The sequence below is a fragment of the Sebastes fasciatus genome, chromosome 14, assembly GCF_043250625.1.
Source record: "Sebastes fasciatus isolate fSebFas1 chromosome 14, fSebFas1.pri, whole genome shotgun sequence".
NCBI lineage: Eukaryota > Metazoa > Chordata > Actinopteri > Perciformes > Sebastidae > Sebastes > Sebastes fasciatus.
Window position 1 is genome coordinate 14,235,916 of NC_133808.1, and position 22,830 is coordinate 14,258,745.

The 22,830-nt window shown below is 39.9% G+C and overlaps 2 protein-coding genes across 3 annotated transcripts; both read right to left on the minus strand.

Annotated features, from left to right (window-relative positions):
• Positions 1-2,885: 2,885 nt before the first annotated feature.
• Positions 2,886-6,659, minus strand: LOC141782551 (uncharacterized). 2 transcript variants are annotated; one of them, XM_074659077.1, is made up of 6 exons: positions 6,429-6,659; positions 5,982-6,065; positions 4,654-4,953; positions 3,565-3,682; positions 3,429-3,453; positions 2,886-3,261 (listed from the first exon to the last, which is right to left on the minus strand). In XM_074659077.1, the coding sequence occupies exons 1-6, from the start codon at positions 6,445-6,447 to the stop codon at positions 3,163-3,165; spliced, it is 645 nt and encodes a 214-aa protein (XP_074515178.1). In that variant the 5' UTR covers positions 6,448-6,659; the 3' UTR covers positions 2,886-3,162. The 2 variants fall into 2 exon arrangements, with proteins under 2 accessions (XP_074515178.1, XP_074515179.1); XM_074659078.1 differs by lacking the exon at positions 5,982-6,065 and having other exon boundaries at positions 6,429-6,642.
• A 6,885-nt stretch (positions 6,660-13,544) lies between these two features.
• On the minus strand, positions 13,545-15,444 carry LOC141782550 (gap junction alpha-8 protein-like). The gene is made up of 2 exons (XM_074659076.1): positions 15,332-15,444; positions 13,545-14,819 (listed from the first exon to the last, which is right to left on the minus strand). The coding sequence occupies exon 2, from the start codon at positions 14,802-14,804 to the stop codon at positions 13,545-13,547; it is 1,260 nt and encodes a 419-aa protein (XP_074515177.1). The 5' UTR covers positions 14,805-14,819; positions 15,332-15,444.
• Positions 15,445-22,830: the final 7,386 nt, after the last annotated feature.

The following is a 22,830-nucleotide window of genomic DNA, read 5'->3' on the forward strand; positions in this document are numbered from 1 at the left end:
GCATCCTTTAATAATACAGCAGTGGCCTTCAGTCCAAAATGGCGGAGGCGTAGCTCTGCTGCTGCACGCTGCTGTTGCAATGGAACCACCAATTGACTTTCACTTCTTATCAATATAAGTTATTTTGAGTTAACTGTGATCACTACAATCATTGATTTCAACAAACAAAGCCCAAATTTTTCTTCATTATAAATCCTGCGTTGTAAACGTCCATGTTTACCCTAGCAGTCTTCTTCTTCAATGACTTATTTGGCGCATTGGTGCGTTTCCAGGCACCTCAACGCCACCAGCTGTCAATCAGCAGAACATTGGAAACCAAAGGCAGGATGTAAATTGCACAACCCTTCATGCTGCCAAGTGTGTGGATGTGTGTCCTTGCGGGGTTGTGTAATATAAACAAAATTGGGACCCTCTACAAAGACAAATACTCTACCTTTAATATCTTTAACAGAAAGCCTGCAGTTGTGGTGTTTGAAAGAAACAGTAGGAGTCAGGCAGTGGAATGGAAGTCTAGGATCCAGTGTTATGGAGTTTGACCTATACTAGATACAACTAGATACTACGTCAGGATATCTTGGCCTCCTCCGCTTTTTGACTGTCCTTTTTGAATCCTCTGTCTCTTGTGAGTGCAATACTAAATGACTGAAGTACCCCTGTAAACTTCTTTACAAACATTCACAAATAATCTGAGCTCTACTTGATGTATACTCTTGAGCTGTTGAAGTTTAGCTGCTCCTCAGTTCTCTTTCTGCAGCATCCTTATCAATTATTTTGTCAACAGTTTTCTTTGCTTGTATTCACTTTTCAAACTGGTGAACTGAATGAGTTACTTGCAGCAGCAGTTTACCCTTTACTGGAACTGCATTCCCAATTTGAATGACTATAATTTCACATGATTATACCTTAAACCAGTGGGCCTATAATCAAAAACTCAACTAAAGGTCTTATGATGACACATATTGGGTCCCCCACCATTATCGACTGCATCACTGCAATTTATTCAAAGGATGTTACTCGCTATATGACGGTTGGTTGTTGGTTATTTTTAGTCCATAATCTGTGATAGTCTACATGTATAACCACAAACGGTTAATACAGCTGCTCTGTGTTTGTTCCATATTTTGAAAAGATGCTGCTAGAGTTAGTTTTTTCTGTTATACAATCCTACTGTGTCAACACGTTCCTTTACAACAGTTTAAAGCTGCACTAATCAATATTTAATTTTTTTAGAATGGATCAGATGTGTAATGTGAAAGGTGCCGCTCATAGTGACAAACCTACAGAGAATTATCACCCTCCTCTAGTTCCCCTCAGCTCTACAGAGCGTTTTGGCCAATTGTGTTTAATATGTCTGGCCCTCAACTCCGCCCTGATAATCCCTGTTTAGAGACACTGCAGGCATCTGTTTTCAGCACATAAAACACCACTTTACACTCCTTGCTAAGCACCCAACACCAGATGGACAAAGTTAGCAACTAGCTGGTGAACATAGTGAAGCATTTAGCAACTAAAGAGTCACATATTTTACTCAGAGCCGGTGGAGAAACATGGATAGATGTGTAAATGGGGAACTACCTGCGAACAAATTTCCCATAACAACTTTACAAGGTGATAATATGTCAGGTGTTCAGCTTGTTCTGCTTCCCCTTTCATCACATACACATTCATAGAGAAAGCAGTTTGAATATAGTATGTAAACAAAGATAAAAATCTACGACCTTGTGGTTGAATGCCTCTGCCAACCACAAGGAAGTTACAGTTTACCACCATGTCTGTCCAAAATGTCATCACTTTATCATTTTATCCTGTTAGACATTTGTGTGAAATTGTCATAATTAACATATGAATTCTTGAGTTATGGCCAGAAATGTGTTTTGAGGTCACAGTGACCTTTAACTTTTGACCACCACATTCTAATCAGTTCATCCTTGAGTCCGAGTGGATGTTTGTGCCAAATTTGAAGAAATACTCCCCAAACGTTCCCGAGATATCGCGTTCACGAGACGGACATAATTTATTAACCCAGAAAAAAATCAACTTGTTTAACCGGAAATCAATTTTATTTCGCCGCTCCAAAACAGTAGCCTTCACTGTGCTGTCCCCCTGGATGTGTCATGGCTGCCACTGGCAACTACTGTTTTAGAGCAGCAAAGAAGAACACATTGCAGGTAGTCTGTCACTTGACGATAGCAAACAACAGTACGGTGCTAGTGGAGAGTGTAACGGTAGTCAGAGCGAGGAAGATGTCAGCCATTTGGCAATATTTCACAGTGGAAAATCCAACAAGAAAAATGGCAATATGTACAGTAATTTAAGTAATAAGTAAAGTAATAAGTAAATTAGCACACAGGCGGTCCACTGAGGAGACAGCTAAGACAATTGTTATTTATTCTTACATTCATTTATTTATGTTCTTTGTAACAGACAAACTGAATAATAAAATACATTTCTATTGCATTCATTCTCTGTATTTATTACACGGCTTTGTTGAAAACTCGATTCTGATTGGTCAGTCCCGGCGTTCTACTGTCTGTTATTTCTTTATAGCAGACCGTTGCTATGTATAACAGACCGTTGCCATGGGTGCAGTTCTGATTTCAGTCAAATTATTGATTTCTTAAGTAAGTAGCCATGTAATAAGCGGGATAATGTACAGCTAGCAGGTCATTGTTGCCTCTTCAGGGCGATGCAAGACACCCCCGCTTTGCATCGAGGGTACCGCATCACTCTATCGGGGTTTATTCACAACAATGACCGGCTAAACCAGGCAATACAACAAAGATAGTAATCATATCACATCTATACATGGTCAGTAGTAAACAGCTGTTAATTAATAATAATAATAATAATAATAAATATACATTTTTTCATCACACTGGTATGAGATTTGTACTCTGTATCACCCACAAGTTCAGGTATTGGAATCGGGAAGGAAAAAATTATATCGGAACATCTCTAGATAAAAAGGCTGAAGTAATTCTTCAGAGTGAAAGTAATTTAGACAGAGGATGTGAAAACAGGTGTTTTTCTACAATTTGTTTTGTATTCCAGAGAAGATGGTTGTTCCCATGAAAAGAGCAGTTTCGCACATGTGCCCACTTGCAATACTCCCTTCCCTTTTGCAGTCCCCTTCCCATTTAGATTTTTGTAGTGCACTTCATATCAGCGAGTCCTGGTTATGCAATGGTAACGCTGATTATGGCCACGTCGTTGACCAACATCAGTTTCCAGGCAGTTTTCATAAATATCTTCTTCTCGCTCCTGATGTTGGGGGAAAAAAAGGACAAAAATCTCTAAAATAGGCTTACAGATACAGCAGCTCAGTATCTCTGTGAAACATATTGTAATACCAATTATCTTTACTTCACTTTGTTGTTAAATTAATTCACTGTGAACCTCTCAAATGACAAGGTGATGATTATATTTACCATGTCTGCGTTGGGTGAATTATCCCTGAAAGAGAGTGACACTTTGTTTATTTTTTTAGCTGTATAATGCTGACATTAGCCATATATTTTTATGAGCATAGAGTCACATGTTAAAGAATAAGCGGATGCAACTTACCCTGCACGTCGTTTGCGGACTCTTAGCAGAATGGTCAAAGCTAATATAAAGATCAGGCAACACACACAAGGAACAACAACTGCCACAACAATCCATAGCTGGTCCGAATTCTCAGCATCTGGGGGATAAAAACAGTATTAAAGTCATTATTAGTCTGATATGCCGTTAAATTAAGCTCATATAAAGACAGTGTTATTTCGTGTGAGTGAGATCACAGTTTCATAAAGGAAATCGAGGAGGCGGTCACGTGTCCTGTGGCCTATCAAAATGCCCAACACGTGTGCCATGATGTAGTTAGACTTAAGAAGCTATTTGTTCCACCAACATTATGCATGAGTAAAACACACATGTGATGTTTTAGTGAAGGGACTAATAAATCTCCCTGTACACCCTGTCCTCAGGCTGGGGCTCTTATCATGCATGACAAATTTGGAGCATAATGGAATGGAAACTACATGGAAAATGTACGCCAAAAATACAACAACTTCCTGTTTTTTGTTGAAAGGCGCTATATCGCCACAACATCACAGTAACAATGTTGCATGAAAACTCGAGCTTCTAATAACTTTTCATCACAAATGTCTTAAGATTGTACTGACCAAATTTGAAGTCGATCGGGTTAAATCTCAAGGAGAAGTTTGTTAAAGTACAGTGCTTGGAAATTGCAAAATGATTCAATAATTCAAAATGGCTGACTTCATGTCGGGTTTAGAGTATGCCTCCAAAAGGCTTTTTTGTAGGTCTGGGCATGACAAATATGCCTGCCAAATTTCATCTATTTACGTCAAAGTTAAAGGGTGGGGCTTCAACTTTAAAAACTGTAAGGGTTTGTCACACCCGAGCACGAGACTCATAAATTATCACATTTTTCAGTGTGCAAATATGGATTTAGTTTCACCTGTCTTTACTTTGTGGATTATCCAGTGTGTGCGTTTCTCATGCAGGTACTGCATAGAAACAGTAGCACAGTAATTGTTGGCTCTGTTATCCTTAATAACCCCACATTCACTCTGTTCCTCTTTACTTCCTATTTCCTTTGCCACAGGGATTACTTCATCTAATCTTTTATTTTAGGAAAGATTAACTCACCTTTAATTATCAGCTCCCACTTCTCTCCCAGAACTGCTTCGTCCTTGGTGATCTCACAGGTGTAGTTTCCTGTATGAGACGTCTGGGCTCTCTCAATGACCAGAGTGTTCAGTTGGCTCTTTGACATATTTATGTTCAGGCGTACAGCTTCTGGACTGCGGTGTAAGGTTGAAGGTGGCATGAAACCGATCAGGAGAACCCCGTTCCTTTTCCATGTCAGCTGATTGATTGTGCCGTTTGAATCGTTCTTACACTTCAGGATCACTTTGCTGCCAACCACCCCTGTGATGGAGTTTCCTTCTGTGAGGGAAGCATCAATTTTATATGGTACATTTAATTATCACTATGACCATGTTGTCACCATTACACTTCATACTACAGTTAAAACTGTTTCTTTTTTTTCTTGCCAAGCTTTAGATGAGAAGATCAATGCCACTCCCATGTCGGTTAAGTATGAAGCTCCAACCATCAGCCGCTTAGCTTAGCTTGGCATAAAGACTGGAAACGTGGTGAAACCGCTAGCCTGGCTCTGCCTGAAGGTAACAAAATCCAAACACTTCTTAAAACCACAATTTTACATCTTACATTTCGCTTGTTTAATCCAGTGGGCAACCTCCAAGGTCTGAAAAGTGAAGCCCATACCCAAGTGCCTTAAACTTGCATTTTTTCTAATACCCAGCAGGGGGCGACTCCTCTGGTTGCAAAAAGAAGTCCGATATAGAAGTGTATGAGAAAATGACCCTACTTCTCACTTGATTTATTACCTCAGTAAACATTGTAAACATCGTTTATGATCTCAATCTAGCTAGTTTCAAGTCTTCTTCAATACAGCATGATGTTCATTTAGTAAATTATGATCCCATTTAGAGTCAAATAGACCATAAAGCAGGGGATGCTTTAGGGCGTGGCTACCTCGTGATTGACAGGTCACTACAATGGCGTTGTCTGGTCTGGGAGCTGTCTTTAACCCTTTCACAGTGTGTTTTCAGTTCATGAAATATAATGTTTAATAAAAAACCAAGATGGCGGCAGCCAAAATGCCAAACTCTGAGCTTCAAAATGTCATTCCACAAACCCATGGTTGATGTCACGATAACTACGTCCACTTCACAGTCTATGGTTTAATTCATAGAAAGAAAAAAAAAAATTTAAAAACGTAACTTTGCAGTTCATATGCGGCTTCACATTTACTGTATAGGCATGAGAGTGGTGTCAATCTTCTCATCTAACTCTCTACAAGAAAGCAAATAAACATGTTTCAAAATATGTCACACTATTCCTGAGCTCATATTCATTGTCAGAGTAAGGGTGCTGTAAGATATTTTTACCTGCGGTGGAGAAAATCCAGAACATGCAACAAATCAGAGACAACATCCTGATGCCCAAATGTTTACAGAAATCCTCCATTCCACCTTGAAACAAAGATTATTTCATTGTAAACATCATGTGTATGTGTGTATATAATGTGGTCAGTTTGAATGTAAATATGGTATGTGTTATTAGTATTCTGCCCAAATATTTAAACCGTCTTTCCTGTTTGTTTAACCAGGAAAAGCCTCACTTCAAGAGTGTCCCGGCCAAAATAGGCAGCAGTTACAATGAGTCACAGACTAACAAAATAAAAGTAATAACACAAAATATCTCACAAGATCAGAATTACACAAACACGTGATTGTTAAATCATAAATGAGAGTACTGATAAGAATCATAAAGAGGATCAGATCCTTTCCGAACCCAGATACAGAATGATAAATACAGTAACTACACTTACTTACCGGTAGTGAGTATCTGCATCTGCTGTTTTGTCTCGTTTTAACTTCCTTAACACTAAACCACAGCTTTAATTTAATGTTGCTAAGGAGACAAAAATGAGTAAATTATGTATATAAGAATAATTAAAACTCAGATTTCTGCATATGTCACAGCTTATAACACTGTGACATGCATATGAAGTGTCAAGATTAGACCTCGCCAGGCCACCCACACACACAAGAAATGGTTTCCATACAGGAAGTGAATGTTGTGATGTCTTAGGTGGTCTGTGACCGTACAGTATAGTAGAGTACTGTGCTTTTTGTGTCTGTGTTGAGGATGCAGAGCATGTTGTGACACTTCACTCAGACGTTTCTTGAAGACAATTTATTGCAGAAATATAGCTCACCCTGTATTATACTGTTCTACTGACAGGACATCCTTAGTGTGAGAGGCCGTAGATCACATTGCATGTTTTGTTTTTCTTTCTTTTTCATGTTTGAAAATGCACACAAAAAAATCCATTGGCAAGTAATTTCAAGTATAATCCTGAAATTGAATGCAAAATGGACTTTGCATTGTCATTTTGGCAGAAACTGTACACCTTGAAAATGCAAACTGAGCATTTGAATTTGAGATATCAGCTCATATGAAATGGAAATTGCAATTTCATTTAGACAATGGCAGCATTGTTTCAAGCTTGTTTTGTGAAGTCACCCATCTGTAGTCGAGGGCAGGATGTAACACCTGAAATGCACCAATGATTCCACAGCATTCCACTGTTTGGCTTTCTGTCCAAGGTTGTGGGCTGGTTTATCTTAGTCAGGTGTGGACAACCAGTCAGGCAGAGTCCAAACAGCTACGGTACTCTGCTCTCAAGAGCTCATGCACAAGCAGACACAGCGAATTCCATAGATGCAACGACAGCACATAATTGCCAAGGGTGGTTTTCTTAATGTGCATTTACTAGGCCTGCTGGCTTGTTTTCCACAACCGTCTGGATGCTTTCTTGTTGTGTAAACTCCCAGCATCTCTTTTAAGTACATGACTCACTGATTACAGGCAGTAGTCTTAAAGATGCAGTGCGCAGGGTCTTGTGACTTGTAGCGGTGAGGTTGCGGATTGCAACCAAGTGCAATTTCTCCCGTGTGCCAAGCGTGTAGGAGAACTACGGTGGCCGACATGAAAACCCAAATGCTAGTTGCCGTGTGTGTTTTGTGTTTTCGTCCTGCTCTCCCTCTCATGTGTCTCATGTGTCATAGCTAAGTTAGCAAGCTAGCTCGTGTTGGTGACGTTGATTGTGCGAGACGAGAGATGTTGTTCACTGAGCGGTTTCACACAAAACTAAATGACGACAAACCCACGACCTACTGTGACTTTCTTGACTTGCAAAATTATGTTTTAAATTGACAAACGTCATATGTGTGATTCATGGCACAATTCAAACGGGATCAAAAAATGATTTGTTTCTCTCCGTTGACTACCGTACATATTTTTTCCAAAATAAGGTCCCATGTGGTCCACCGTGTGATGGAATTTTCTATTAATTCCTCTCTCCTTGGTCGGGAGGTCAGAGTGTTTCTCAGAGTGTCCCTCTGTTGACATTATTGGGTTGGAGTCCTGTCTAGGGGAGCCACCGTTATCTGTACAGCTGTGTCTGTAGTAGGGACCATAGAGCCAGTCGCTGGGGCAACCAGGGTCAGAGATGCCAGAGGAACCGAGTAAGTCAAAACATGATAAAGGTAAGACACTGAGCACCAGGGAGGAAGGGCAGAGTTGTGATTCACAGAGAGCAACTCAAGGCTGGAGACCTGACAATTGCTCCTTGGTCAAGCTTCAATAAACCCTCTGTGTAAGACATCAACAGCTCCAAGGCCACTTCCTTCCTATTGAGTTAACTTGTTTATCAGAAATTCCACCACCCACTGGAAGGGGAGGGACTTTGCCTCTCTGTTATTTAGGATGTCAACCAAAAGTGCCCTGGGGGTCATGGAGCTCGGGCAGAGTCAAACCGGAGATAAAAGGGCAGTGACCACTGGATTTACATTTGTCCCGTGGCCAGAAACAAAACTCCAATGGGAGTAAAGGGAATACACTGATAAAGTGTTAGGGCTGTGTGTGTGTGTGTGTGTGTGTGTGTGTGTGTGTGTGTGTGTGTGTGTGTGTGTGTGTGTGTGTGTGTGTGTGTGTGTGTGTGTGTGTGTGTGTGTGTGTGTGTGTGTGTGTGTGTGTGTGTGTGTGTGTGTGTGTGTGTGTGTGTGTGTGTGTGTGTGTGTGTGTGTGTGTGTGTGTGTGTGTGTGCGTGTGTGTGTGTGTGTGTCAGCTTGTTTGGGAGATCTTCTGCTGTGTAGTGGCCCAAAAATCAATTAATTTATCTTTACAGAATAAGTGAAGGAAGGATTCACTGAGAGCTTGAAGAGCAACCATGTGGTACCGCCAGAGATGTTCACAAGTCATTTTTTGCAAGTCAAGTCCCAAGTCTCTCATGGTTGTAATGTACGTTCTATCATTCATAGCTATATCTAAAGAATTCAAAGCATCATCACTCCTCTATCTATTACAGTATCGGCATTGATTAGTTGTTTGGTATATGGTCACTTTAAACAGGCTATTGCAATGCAATATGAACAAAAACATGCAATGAAAACTTTCCTTTAAAGTAAATAACTGTATTTTCCCCCTAAAAATGGATATAGACTAATGTTATTAGACGAGCAGTATTAACCGTAAGCTATTTTTCAATGTACAATAAGTACAAACTAATTGTATAATTACACCGGGTTTCCAACCAATTACAGTTTATAATCTACTGTAATTACACAGTAGACACATCTACTGTGTCTTAAACTTGCATTCCCTCTATTAGACAGCTAATATCTAAGTCCGATATAGAAGTGTATGAAAAAATGAACCTACTTCTCACTTGATTTATTACCTCAGTAAATATTGTAAACATGAGTTTATGGTCTCAATCGCTAGTTTCAAGTCTTCTTTGATACAGCATGATGTTCATTTAGTAAATGATGGTCCCCTTTAGAGTCAAATAGACCATAAAGCAGGATTTGCTTTAGGGCATGGCCACCTCGTGTCCGGTCTGGGTGTTGTCTGCATTTTCATCTTACAACTTTAACCCTTTCACAGTGTGTTTTCTGTTCATGAAGTTATAACCCTCTCGTGTCACTTCTGGTTGCAAGCTATTGACAGCCAAAATGCCGAACTTCAGGTTTCAAAACAGCAGTCCACAAACCAATGGGTGATGTCACGGTGACTACGTCCACTTCTAATGTACAGTTTATGAATTTAAACACATCCCTCTAGCCTCTAAAAACCCAGAGATGCTCACAAGTCATTTTTTGCATGTCCAAGTCCCCATCTCTGTGTACCTCAAGAGAAAACTTTGTCCTTGTGATCTGCACTTTTTAACCTTGTTCAAACCAGCCTTTGATGGAAGAGAGAAAGACTGGGTCCAGGAATAGATACGTATAGATTGTACAATACTGCCCCTTAGTGGTGATTTCATCTCAATCCTCAGCCTTTCATCGGTCTTAAAGAATCAGTCATAATACTAAAACTAAAGATGTTAATAGAAACATATTTGGAGAACTAAAATCTAGTTGAGTAGAAGGCAGTAGTGGAAAGTAACTAAACATTTTCTCAAGTACTCTAGTTGAGTACATTTGAGGTACTTGTACTTCACTTGAGTTATTCCATTTTCTACTTTATACTTATACATTTAACTGACAGCTGTGTTTACTTGTTACTTTGCAGATTCAGATGAATCAAAATATAATCAATAAGTAAATTATGATGCATTATTATAGGTTAAGATAAGACGTTATTGATAATTGGGAGGAAATTCCCAATGTACACCAAAGTATAAAAAGTAGTTGAAATTAGTCACAGCTTTGGCTGCAACATTAGTGATCCTTACACATCGATGCATCACTACTTATTGATTCTGTAATATAATATTTATTATTCTGAAATGGGCAATTCTGCTTAATCAGTATTTTATTTTTGGTATTTCAAGTACATTTTGATGCAAATTCTTTGTACTTTTACCTAAAAGAACAGTGTGTGACATTTAGGGGGATCTATGGGCAGAAATATAATATAATATTAATAAGCATGTTTTCTTTAGTGTATAATCACCTGAAAATAAGAATCTTCACATAGTCAACCTCTAGTTTCTACAGTAGCCCAGAACGGACAAACCAAACACTCTAGAGAGAGCCTTTCATGAGTTTGCATCAGCTACCGTAGTTCTCCTACACGCTTGACACAGAGGAGACGTTTCTTTTTGACTTTCTGATTGGCCTACAAAAATGCTATTGCTAATAAATTAAAGATCTTTAAGCCTCATTCACAACAAGCTAGTATGACATGGTTTGTACCAATGGATTCTTTAGGTTTTTTAGTTTCATATGATGCCAGTATCTTCACTCTAGCTTTAAAACTGAGTCTAAACAACCGCAAGTTGCGTTAATGCGATAAAGAAATTACAGGAGTGCCGTTAAAACAAATTTGCGTTAACGTGTTATTATCGCGTTAACTTTGACAACCCCAGTTACTACAAAACATATCTGTATCAGTTATCTAAACATACAGCATTGTGAATCTTATCAATTTTATATAGTATTTTTAACCTTGTAATAATAATAATAATAATAATAAAGTTCAGCGCTACAGTTTTACTTTGTGTGAGTGTGTGCGTGTGCTTTAGCAGAGAAACACTGACACAACACTTCTTGACCACGTGTGACTTTTTATTGCGTTGGTTCACATTCCAAAAGAAGATACGGCCACACATCTATCAGCAAAGAAGACTACAAGTTAGTAAAAAGGATTTTTTTTTTTTGTTCTTTCCAAAGATTAATCATGTCTTCTTACAAACATACAGGCAATGCAACAGTCTTAAAATACAAAATAATCATACATTACCAGTCATATCGATGTACACAAGGACCAGCATCATACTTTAATTGTAACACTGTTCAATGCTTAAACGTGTTCAACAATTTGGTGATTCAGCGAAGGCTATTTTTGATTCCACAGCATTGGATTATGGGAGGCGAAGGGATGGCTGGGGGTCACAAAGGGGTCACAGCTGCCTTCTCTCTGAGTTCCTCTAGAGCCATTTGATCATGCCCCCAAAACCAACACTGTGAGGTGTGTCTGTGCACACAAAGGCACATTTATGAGAATAAAGCCTGCACTGTGTGAGTGTTTTCATGTCTGCAAACATGCGACTTTATGCCCTAATATCTTTTTAAATTCATTAAATGATCATGTAATACTTTAAATACTTGTTATTTAACCATCTGCGCTGCATAATAGAGACATGTTGTTATGTGTGTGGGTGTTGGTGGGTTTGTGTGTGTGCTAAGGGGTCCCATTCAAAATGAAACTCAGATTCAAAAAAAAAAAAAGCAAAATACAACATCAAATTCACATAGGTCCCAGAGCAATTCAAGCACTTGCTACAATCTTACAAACATTTGAGAATTTACATTTACAGATAAGGCACGGGAAATCATACAGTGGCAGCTGTTTGAATAAACAAACCCAGAGAATGTGAGAGGGAGTTTTGTGATAAATCGAATGCATACTTAAAATGCTTTGTATCAAAGTACTTGTTAATGATTCGCAAATAAATCCAGATAGATGCACGATACCGCAGCGTGGGAATTTTCGCTTTATCGGGTTTGTGAGATTAAATCATTATAGTAATCACAATTATAACGTGTGTGACAGTGAAATAAGTGAAAACAGCTGCTCTGCACATTATGTACATTATCAGACATGAGATGGGGCGTTATGTACAGCGGGAGTTGCCCCTAATTGTTTGTTTCTCTTTGAATTTGAAAGTATGTCACAAGTATTGTTATTTTCTTGTGGGGTATGGACCTACTGTGGTCACATGAAAGTAGAAGTAGAAAGATTTTTTTCGCAGCCAGGTCAAGGATGCTTGTTTTCATTGATGAGCACGGTTTCTTTTATTGTCTGGCCTCCAACAATACTTTGTGCTGATGGTGCACGATCTTTATCGCCCGGACGCCTGTTTGTACAGCGCGAAAAGAGAGGATTTGGCCTGAGGTCGCTACTATAGTTCATTCTCTGATAGGGCAAAATGAGCCCTGCTCTCTGCCGTGGACAACTGATATCACAGTACACACAGTTCTACTTTAAGGCAACAAAACATAAGCAAATCTAAAATGAAGAGAATCACATTGAAAAAGACATTCGACATGTGGTCTTTTTGTTGTTTTTCCTCACTAACTCAGCTCTGGCTGTGCTACCTGGTATATAAACATGAAAAGGAGAGAAATGCTCTGAAACTGATGCACATCTCTCTTCACTTGAAAGAATCCTGTGTAAATGGATGCATAGATGAGGTGTTATGAGGGTTAAAGGCCTTTGCACCGAGTCTAAACCTCTGAACGTGCAAAAAAAAAAAAAAAAAGGTACGCTCTTCTCAACCTGAAAATGGACTTTTCTTCCTCTTCTCAAAGAGCTGTATACCTGTAAATGTACCGGCACTTAATGGTGTGATTTGTGTATGCGAGAGCCGTCTCACCCGTGCCGGGTGCAGCCACACGCTGCGTTCGCAGTATGTCACTGTCTGAATGGGAATGAACGTCAGTGCCTAACTACAGCGAAATTACTGATTTGCAGACACACAAGTATATTATAACTCTCTTTCCCCTATCTACTCAAACCCCATGTAAAAATGCCTAATCCTCCATTGCATATGGTTAAAACTCTTTCAATAGAAAAAGATGTTTCTAAAAATTGAACATGGATTTTCATCAAGTAAAAACATTACCCCCCTGCATGTGTCCTTTACACATTTTTTAAATATAAGAACACGCTTAATAAAAAACCTACTCCTCCCCTCTTTAACCTCTACTTTTTATTTTTCATTTTTTATCACAAACACGCAGATTTTTTGTCGCTTTGTAGAATTGTTGACCGTGTCTTAAAGGTTTCGATCTATCCCTGTTGATTTTGTCTTTTTCGTTTTTTGACCTGCCTGTTCAAGAGTTAGGTGTGTGTGTGTGTGTGTGTGTGTGTGTGTGCTCTCTCTTGTGTTGAACATATGGTGTGTGCAGGTGTACATGTGCTGCTCTCTCACAGGTTCATACGGTGAGATCGTCTGACCTGGCCCTGCTGCTGGCTTTGCTCAGTCGGCTCAGCGGTCTGGTGTCTTCTATCGTATCCGTGGCCTCCATCCCTACCCCCTCCCCATTCACCGCCTCCTCTACCTCTACATCCTCATCCACAACCTCCTCCACTCTCTCCGCTTCCACCTCCGCCGGCTGCACCTCCTTGGCCTCCTCCTCCTCCTCGTGCAATGTCACCCCCGCTGTCTTGGTGGTCTGGGCGTAGGAGGGCAGAGTCTCATCATACACCTTAGAGATGTTCCCCATGGGCAGCACCTCCTCCCGCGCCTTCTCCTCCAGCCCAGGGAAGGGCGGGGCCCCTCTGCCAGCCTCCATGCCCACCTCAGCCAGCGGGTAGAGGTGAGTCATGGGAGTTTTCTCCTCCTCCAGCAGCCTGTAACCTTTCGCTCTCTGCAGAGAGGGCACAGCCAGGGGGGGCAGGATCTTTCCTTGTGGCGGCAGGGGGGCCGAGCCCTCACCTTGGGCCGGGGCTGGGGTCGGCTTACGAAAGACAAAGCGAATCTTCTTCAGGCCCAGGTGACTGATCTCCACAAAGTTGAGGAAGAGTGAGACACAGGCCACAGCCAACATGAAGATGATGAAGACGGTCTTCTCCGTGGGGCGCGACACAAAGCAGTCCACCGTGTTGGGGCAGGGCCAGCGGCTGCATTTGTACAGCGGCAAGATGCGGAAGCCGTACAGGAAGTACTGGCCCACCACGAAGCCCACCTCAAACAGTGTCTTGAAGATGATGTGGCAGATGTAGGTCCTCAGCAGGGTGCCCTCCAGCCTGAACTTCTTGCTCCCCTTTGTGCTGGTCTCCTTAGTGGTGCGGACACTTCCCTGGTCTGGTGCCAGAGGGAGTCGCTCCTCGCTCAGCTCCTGCTGCCGGCTAAGTTCTGCCTCCTCGCGCTCCTTGCGTTTCTCCTCCATGTGGACGTGGTGCACAGCGTGACCCACGTACACCAGAGACGGCGTGGACACAAAGATGATCTGCAGCACCCACAGGCGAATGTGGGAGATGGGGAAGGCCTCGTCGTAGCACACGTTCTCACATCCGGGCTGCTGCGTGTTGCAGACATAGTCGGACTGCTCATCGCCCCACACGAACTCCGCCGCCGTGCCCAGGATGAGGATACGGAAGATGAAGAGCACCGTGAGCCACACCCGGCCGATCACCGTAGAGTGCTCGTTAACTTCCTCTAAAATATTACCCAGAAAGCTCCAGTCACCCATGATCGGTCCGTAGCACTGCAGAATGAAGGGTGGGGTAGGGAGGGACACAGAGGGTGCAGGCGAACAGGGAGGGTGGGGTAGCGCAGGACAAACAGGGGGAGGGGAATAGAGAGTGCCAAAAGTAAGAAATGCAGGAATACTTGTCAAAAATCAAATATAAGACATAAATTCATGCTACTACGCGTGATTTGATTAGAAAAACCTAAAGAATTTTAAACTTCTAAAGAATGGTCTTTCGAGTCTATTCTTTTCCCATTAAAATTAGATAAAACATATTGAGCCAAACATTAAATAAAAAGGTGTTGATTTTGATGTTTAGAAGGCAGCGTGTTCTCAATGTAAACACCATTAACTATGTCGAACATTTAGGTGAAACCCCAAAAAAATATCTTACTCTAGCTCTTTAAAAAATTCCACACAAAAATTCCCGAATAAAAAAAACAATAAAGAGAGATCAATAAGTAACAAATAGTCCCTTCTTCTGCAAGGTATGATATAGGTTAAATGTAATCAAATGGGCAACTTGCCACAGCTGCGGCTCCGGCGAAGTTGAGTCCTGTCCCGTTCTCTTGGCACCCGGCAGGGAAAAGTGAACTTTTTTCTGCCCTCTTTCCCACCTAAAGCCCCGTCCTTGTCGCCCCACTGAGCAGATGTGAATGAATCGGCTCTGATGGTTGGTTTTTAGTTTGCTGCAATATTTAAGCTTGGAGCCAGACGGCCTTTATTTGCCGGGCGACGTGTGGTGACGCAGGAGACAATAGGATCAACAGAGCCAGAGCGGGGATGTATGGGAGCAGGCCTCAGGCTCCCACACCAACATGGACATTGTACGGCCGGGGCACTGAGTCCACGGCATAGCGGTCCAGCTCCATGTGTGCAAATTTCCCCCCACACATATGTATGTAGGAGCACAGATACAGTAGATGAAACAACAACAGCAGCTGATGTGCCTCCAGCCGCACTGCCATGCCCAACATTAGAACAGAGAGGCAGGTCAGTGACAAACTATCGGCTCGGGCAGGAATGAAGGAGAGTTTATGTCCTCGTGCAATAACACCGGACATTGTTGTTTCTAAGGCTATTCAGTACAAGCAGCAGTAGGTTAATTATGTGATGGCCAGTTCTTTCTCATTTTATTTATTTTATTCAATTTTTCCCATTCTGCATGGGCTTTACTTGACGTTACAAATTCATATAAGCCAGATCCAGAATTACATACACGCCACAATACCATTAAAGGAGTCCAAAACGAAAAAAGAGGTTTTCAGACATTTATATCTGCAAGAAAATTCATAAATCACTGACAAAAACATTTTACATAACATTACTGGAGAAATCAGAGTAAATAGTAATAAAATAGTCCATCTAACCTTGTTTTCCAGGCTTTTGAGATCAAATTAGCACATCAAGATTAAACAACAGTGGCAATTTTTAATCATCTTTACACCAGAATATTCACTCTTATTCTCCCAAATCAATCACTTATTCTGTTTTCCTCATGAATATTTTTAAATCTAGAAACCTCATTAGCCAAAGGAAGAATACCAGTTCTTAACTGTGCAACTAAAGATGAGATATAACGTGATTCGGCACCAAAATTGTTTAATATTCATATATGTCTTTAATTTGTTTTAGTTTTTTTGAAAGTCATATTTACAGTTTATTTGTGTCTGCTTAGTTTTTGCTTTATTGCGAACTTTGGCAGATATAAAAAAACATATATTTAATTTGAACAGTGCAGTTTTTTTCATCTTGATTAATTTTCAGTAAAGCCTCGCTTTACAATCAATAGTGTTATCAAATGTGAGTTTTAACATGGTAGTTAACTGAGTGCACCTCTCTGTGTGTTTGTGTGATATCTGTGTCACTTAGCTGGAATGTGAAGAATGTGAACCATTGAGCGAAAGCGTTCGCTGAAATGTCTATTATGGAGGTTAGTCAAACTTTCCCGGCTCAGGGAAGAAAAACATTCAGCAGCAGCAGCGTTTGATCTTTGAATCATCCCACAGATGATTGAACAGAGGAAAAGCTACCGCAGAGACCAAAGAGGGCTGTCGAAATATCTTAAATTCTCATCATGAAATTACCTCCTGGTTTACACAAATGCAATCAATAGCCACTCTACATCTGAAAATATTAGGGACTAAATTAATCATTAATGATGAAAAACTTCTTGAACTCTGACTCTTTTTATATTGTTTTATTTATGTATTTTTAATTGGGGTTTTTTTTGGGGGGGGGGGGGGGGGGGGGCCTACAATTGATTTGGCTAATTATAACAATACAAAAATATAATAAAATAATATTTTTAAGTAAGTTGTGTTAAATATTGCAACTGTAACATATTACTTTAAAAAAAGAATCAGTTATGTAATAATAATAATAATTATTATTATCATTATTAATTAATTATATATTTATTACATTTTATTCTGTTTTATTTGTTCCCATGCCTATCTTTTCATTTAGTCTGATATAATAACTGATTTAAAAAATGTTTTTTAAAAACTTTAAAGAACTAAATATTCTGGCTGTCAAAGTTAACACAATAATAACGCCCTAACACAAATTTGTTTTAACACCACTAATTTCTTGAACGCATTAACTCAACTTGCGATTTTTGGTTGTAGCGGGCTCAATTTTAACGCTAGAGTGAAGATACTGGTATTATATGAAACTAGAAAACCCAAGGAATCCATTGGTACCAACCGTGTCATACTAGCTTGTTGGGAAGGAGGCTAAATAACCAAAGTTGCGCTAAATTTTGGCGAGGGGAAAACTGGCATGGCCATTTTTAAAAGGGTCCCTTGACCTCTGACCTCAAGATATGTGAATGAAAATGGGTTCTATGGGTACCCACGAGTCTCCCCTTTACAGACATGCCCACTTTATGATAATCACATGCAGTTTGGTGCAAGTCAGCACACTGACACACTGACAGCTGTTGTTGTCTGTTGGGCTGCAGTTTGCCATGTTATGATTTGAGCATATTTTTAATGCTAAATGCAGTACCTGTGACGGTTTCTGGACAATATTTGTAATTTTTATGTTGTTAATCAATTTCCATTAATAAATATAAACATGTTTTCATTAAGCAGGCATATTTGCCCACTCCCATGTTGATAAGAGTATTAAATACTTGACAAATCTCTCTTTAAGGTATTTTGAACAGATACAAAATATGCAATTCATTTGCAATCATTTGTAATTAACTATGGACAATCATGCGATTAGTCACAATTAAATATTTTAATCGATTGACAGCCCTACTAAATATACATGTAAGCTGTAAATTTTACCAACTTAAAAGATGAGAGAAACTACACATTAATATTATTTTAATATATATAATACAGTTTGCCAATTAAAATATTTCTCTGGTGAATGTATTCCCCCCATCTAAAACAGAATAGTAATACAAAATCAATCTCACTACTCTAGCAGTGCATACACCCGTTCATCAGCATCATTGAAATCACTGCTGATCATATTTTTAAATAGTTCAGGTAGGTGTTTGAGTATTGGAGGTTTACAGGTGTTTCCGTATTATTATTACAGATTGTTGTGGCTTGTTTGTTAAACTGGGAAACGTTCTGCTCTGTCCCATTTTTAAGCCAATGCTGTTGATGGCTTTCACATGAAATATTTAACGTTCAACAAAAGTTTTCCTATGTCCATATTGTGTTTTTATATGAGTCTATCAGCCTATCAACAACAGGATGTTGTTGTTACATACAATAGAATACTATATATTGTGTTAAAATGCTGAACCGTACAATATAGTGATTTTTTTGTGCCAACATTTACAAATACTTTTGGTAGTTTATTTAAGTTTATTTGAGGAAAGCTTATGTTTGTCTGTTATCCAAATTGTTTAAAACTTGTTTTCCCGGTAAACCACTGATGCACCAAATTAAAAGGAAGGAACAAAACAATTACATCACACGGTTTGTTTACGGTCACACAACTCATTTCCCTTTGCACAATCTAATTTCCAGGTTCCACAATTGTTTCATATTCCCAGGAGCCAATGCAGTTTGAACAATGTGGTTTTCTTTGAAGTCTTATTCGCCTTCAATGCTGATATTTCTAGGTTGGAACTATCAAAAACTCATATAATGTGCTTAAATTTAACATCTTTATATTTGACCTTTTATTCAAAATTTTAAATAATGCTACATATTTTGTTCCTTGTTCAGAAGTTTTATTTAGTCTGAAAGGAAAACTGCACAAATGAAAGTCTAATAGTTTGCTGCTTTCTAAGGCAGCTGACCCACTGCCTCTATTCAGTGTGATAAATCTTTAAAAGAACAATTAATTTCCCCAAAATAGTGAAATTTTTTCAATTTATAAATGAAAAGGATAAAAAAGAAAAAGAAATACAGCATCTTTTATTTATTCAATGTATTTTAATCAATTCCTCCTAATGGACAATGGAGGTGACCTTATGCTACAAGCCACATGTAACATTATATCAAGATCCACAATCATTAATCAATAGAAGTCATCACTCCTTTTACGGGCGTATCTCCACTCTGCCCATCTTAGTACGGCCAACCCTCGCTGTCTCTCAACCAATAGCGTTCTCTGTCCTAGGTGACATCACTGGCTCTTGTGGACTAGGAAGTCCACCTCTTGATGTCTGCTCTCTGATCTGTTGGTTAGTGGCAGATTTGGCCTCCACACTGAGCTTCACTGATCCCACAGCTTTTCACAAACGGATGATGTCATCTTAGAGCAAAAAAAAAAAAAGTAACAGTGTGAGGAACTATCTTGTTAAATGTCCCCAAATGAATGACATCCAGGAACATCAGTGTGTATGTTAGCTGATTGAACTAGTCTCCACATATCCAGGAGCAGTGATATCTTCTCATATAAAAAATGTCCCCAAAAATGCTCGCTCTCCTCTGGGCCCTGGATGGCACATGGGCTCAGCCCGTTGGGTCGGAGGATAGAAGCCATGTTCAGAGCTCTGTGGAGGCATCAGGGTGTATCCACTGAGCTGGGGTACCAGGGGACTCCCTTTAAAGAGCTGTGTGTTAGTATAGTGGACGCATGCATGCTAAGCCCTACGGTGGGTCCGTGAATGGCACCGGGATTTCACACAAAGACATGATGTCATGATGCAGGGCGCGGACTCTATTGAGCACGTGCAGTGAGGCGTGAGGCCAGATTAGACCTCCGAAGCAGGGCACCAACTGGCCGTTAATCAGAATGCTAACACGCTAACAAACATATCGTACGGCGATCTGCCTACGGTAGGTGCCACGCGTTTCCTGCTCACAGGGCCTTTGAAAGACAGGAAGTAACTGAAATCTTACTGTTGTAACGACCTTATCAACGTGATGCAATTTAAGACACGTTCATTTCATCAAACAATGTGCATTATGCGATTCTGACACGTGGTTTGTTTTGGCCTCCTGGTAACCTTGCATCGCTCCCCTGAGGAAAAACACCTTTCAGGACATTTTTGTGTGATGAAAATAACCTTTTTTTCTTTTACTCATGTGCCATACAATGAGCCTGTAATGATTATGCTCTTCTGAACAGATGCATACCTTTTGTCTATATTGAAGGAAGGTAGTTTCTCTGGATTCAGTCCTCTGCAGCAGTGCTTCTGGTTTGGCCACATCAAGGGATCATGTCCTTGTTGCAGCACATGCATGGTTGGTCTGTCTCCTTCTATCTGCACTCTTCTCAGGGCAACAGTGGGAGTTATCAGTAACAATGACTGCAGTACAGGGGGGAACTGGCCGTTCCAAACTGAATGCAAGCAAGCAAATTTTATTCATACAGCACCTTTTGATAGAGCACTTATGGTATAGTTGCACTGCTGTGCCGACATTCATTCAGTTGCAGTTGACTGTGGGCTCTTTCTCTCAGCTCTGCTCAGAGGATGAGAGTGAAAACAAACTTTAATGGAAGGCGAGGAATCACTCTGACTTCAGTGATCTGATGCTTACAACTAACTAATATTAACTCTCTTTTTGAGAGGGCTCAAAATAATTGCTTGAAATGTCTGAACCTCCTTTGCATTAGTGGACAGGCTCAAATCTGCTGGTAATAAGTCCTCTATTGAGTAAAGGATGCCCCCCCATCAGCTTCAATAGATTATTCAAATCAAGTTTAAAGTGTGTAATGCCTGAAGACTGCTGTATCTTAAAAGCACAGCATTTTTAGCTGACAGCAAAACCTCTTTGCCTTTCACAGTACACCCTCAAAGAAGTACAGCAGAAATGTATGTTTTATGATTGTACAGTAGCTGGAGCTGTACCTTACGTTAAAGAATACGATTGGCAGTGCTCTACATTTTTCTTATTGCTAACAAATGCAATGGAAAGACAAAAAAATACCTTAGTCCTCCTTTCAATACTTTCCTACCATGTCTGTGGCACTCAACCCGAAGCCCATTAGTTCTGACTGAAAGTGCAATTCTTAAAAAACAGGTCACAAAAAATAGTTTAAATTAATTTCCTAAAACAGCTGGAGTTTTCCCAGCAGATACGGAGCAACATTAGCATTTGGAGTCCTGTTTTTATCATTGTCCTGTCATTTAATCAGACCACCTTGGTCTCCACCAAATCCTGAGGAAAATATGTGGCTCTTTATACTCCACTATGTTCACCAGCTAGTCGCTAACTTAAAGGGTAACTTCAGTATTTTCAACCTGGACCTTATTTTCCCATATTTTTGTATCTAACATCTTCTGTGTCTAATAGGGTAAGCAATTTCTGAACTTGGTCCAGTATCGAGGGAAGGCGCTGTAGACGGCAGCTGCTCATGAGCTGCAATATGGTGCTGTTGGGGCAAGCTGGCACCGTCATTTACGTCCACTAAAAGTGCTTTTTTTTGCCACGACAGGCTCTGATTGTTATTAAAAGTGTCTGGCATTATGGAAAGAGTCTCGCTCAAAGAGAAGTCTTAGAGTAGCTTAGTGTTCTCTAAAATATTTTCAATGTCATGGCTGAATATTTAGATGATTTCAACAATGTAGTTGAGGTCTTTGAATACGATGGCCGCCCGTATTTATTTGAGCCAGAGTATACGGATATTCAGATTTCACAATGAGACTTGGGCAAATAACAAACAGACTGGATCAAGCAAAAGGTAAGAAAAACATTTTATGTCTCTGTAGGGTCCTTTCCATAATGTTGTCAGACACTTATAATACCACTTTTAGTGGACGTAACGTTACATTGACGCAGCTCACTTGCCCTCACAGTTCATTTTGCAGCTGCCAGTTACAGCATTATTCCTCAATACTGGACCAATTTCAGGTTCCACGTTGAAAAATACCCAAGTTACCCTTTATGCTTTGCGCTGGGTAGGTTGTGTGTACAGTGGCTTTTTAGCAGCGATGGAACAAGTATTCAGATCCTTAAGTTAAAGTACTAATATCGCACTGTGAAAATACACAACTACAAGTAAAAGTCCTGTATTCGAAACCTTACTCAAGTAAAAGTGTGTAAGTAATATCAGCAAAAGTACCAAAAGTAAAAGTATTCATTCTGCAGAAAAATGCATTGATGTGTATGAGCTAATTTTAACTACTTTATATAGTGTTGGGTAGTTTAATCTACAACAATGAATCATATCCTATAGGACCATCCTATGTTTGCATCGTTGCTGTCCTGTGAGAGCCACATATCTGACAAAGTCAACTTTTTGTGATTTTTTTTTTTTTAATAGTTTATTTAACTTAAGAAGTAGGCGATTTTTCTCAACCCATAAGCACTTCAGTTCATCACAAACATTCAAATTACATACATGGTTGTCACTGGACAGGAAGGGTAGTATATTTTAATAAACCATAAAGGATTTGTATTGAATTATAGTGTTTGAAATTGACATGACCACATGAGTGGTGAGTAAAAACCTCATGTCTCCAAGCTCATGATGTTCCCTGCTTTTTTCTCACTCACTATTTTAATTGTCTGTGTCAGTTTCACGTACACAGAAAGGAGGCATTCACGGCGGGTTTAAAAAGATGGTATCAGCGATGCCCTTCCCAGATACAGCGTGACCT

Bases quoted from the DNA above. Each gene is read 5' to 3' on its own strand.
- LOC141782551 (XM_074659077.1), bottom strand. The intron at 4,954-5,981 runs GTAAAAATATCT...CTTCCCTCACAG, and splicing joins CTGGATTTTCTCCACCGCAG to AAGGAAACTCCATCACAGGG. The intron at 3,683-4,653 runs GTGAGTTAATCT...TTTATCCCCCAG, and splicing joins GTGGGAGCTGATAATTAAAG to ATGCTGAGAATTCGGACCAG.
- LOC141782550 (XM_074659076.1), bottom strand. From the start codon at position 14,804: ATGGGTGACTGGAGCTTTCTGGGTAATATTTTAGAGGAAGTTAACGAG.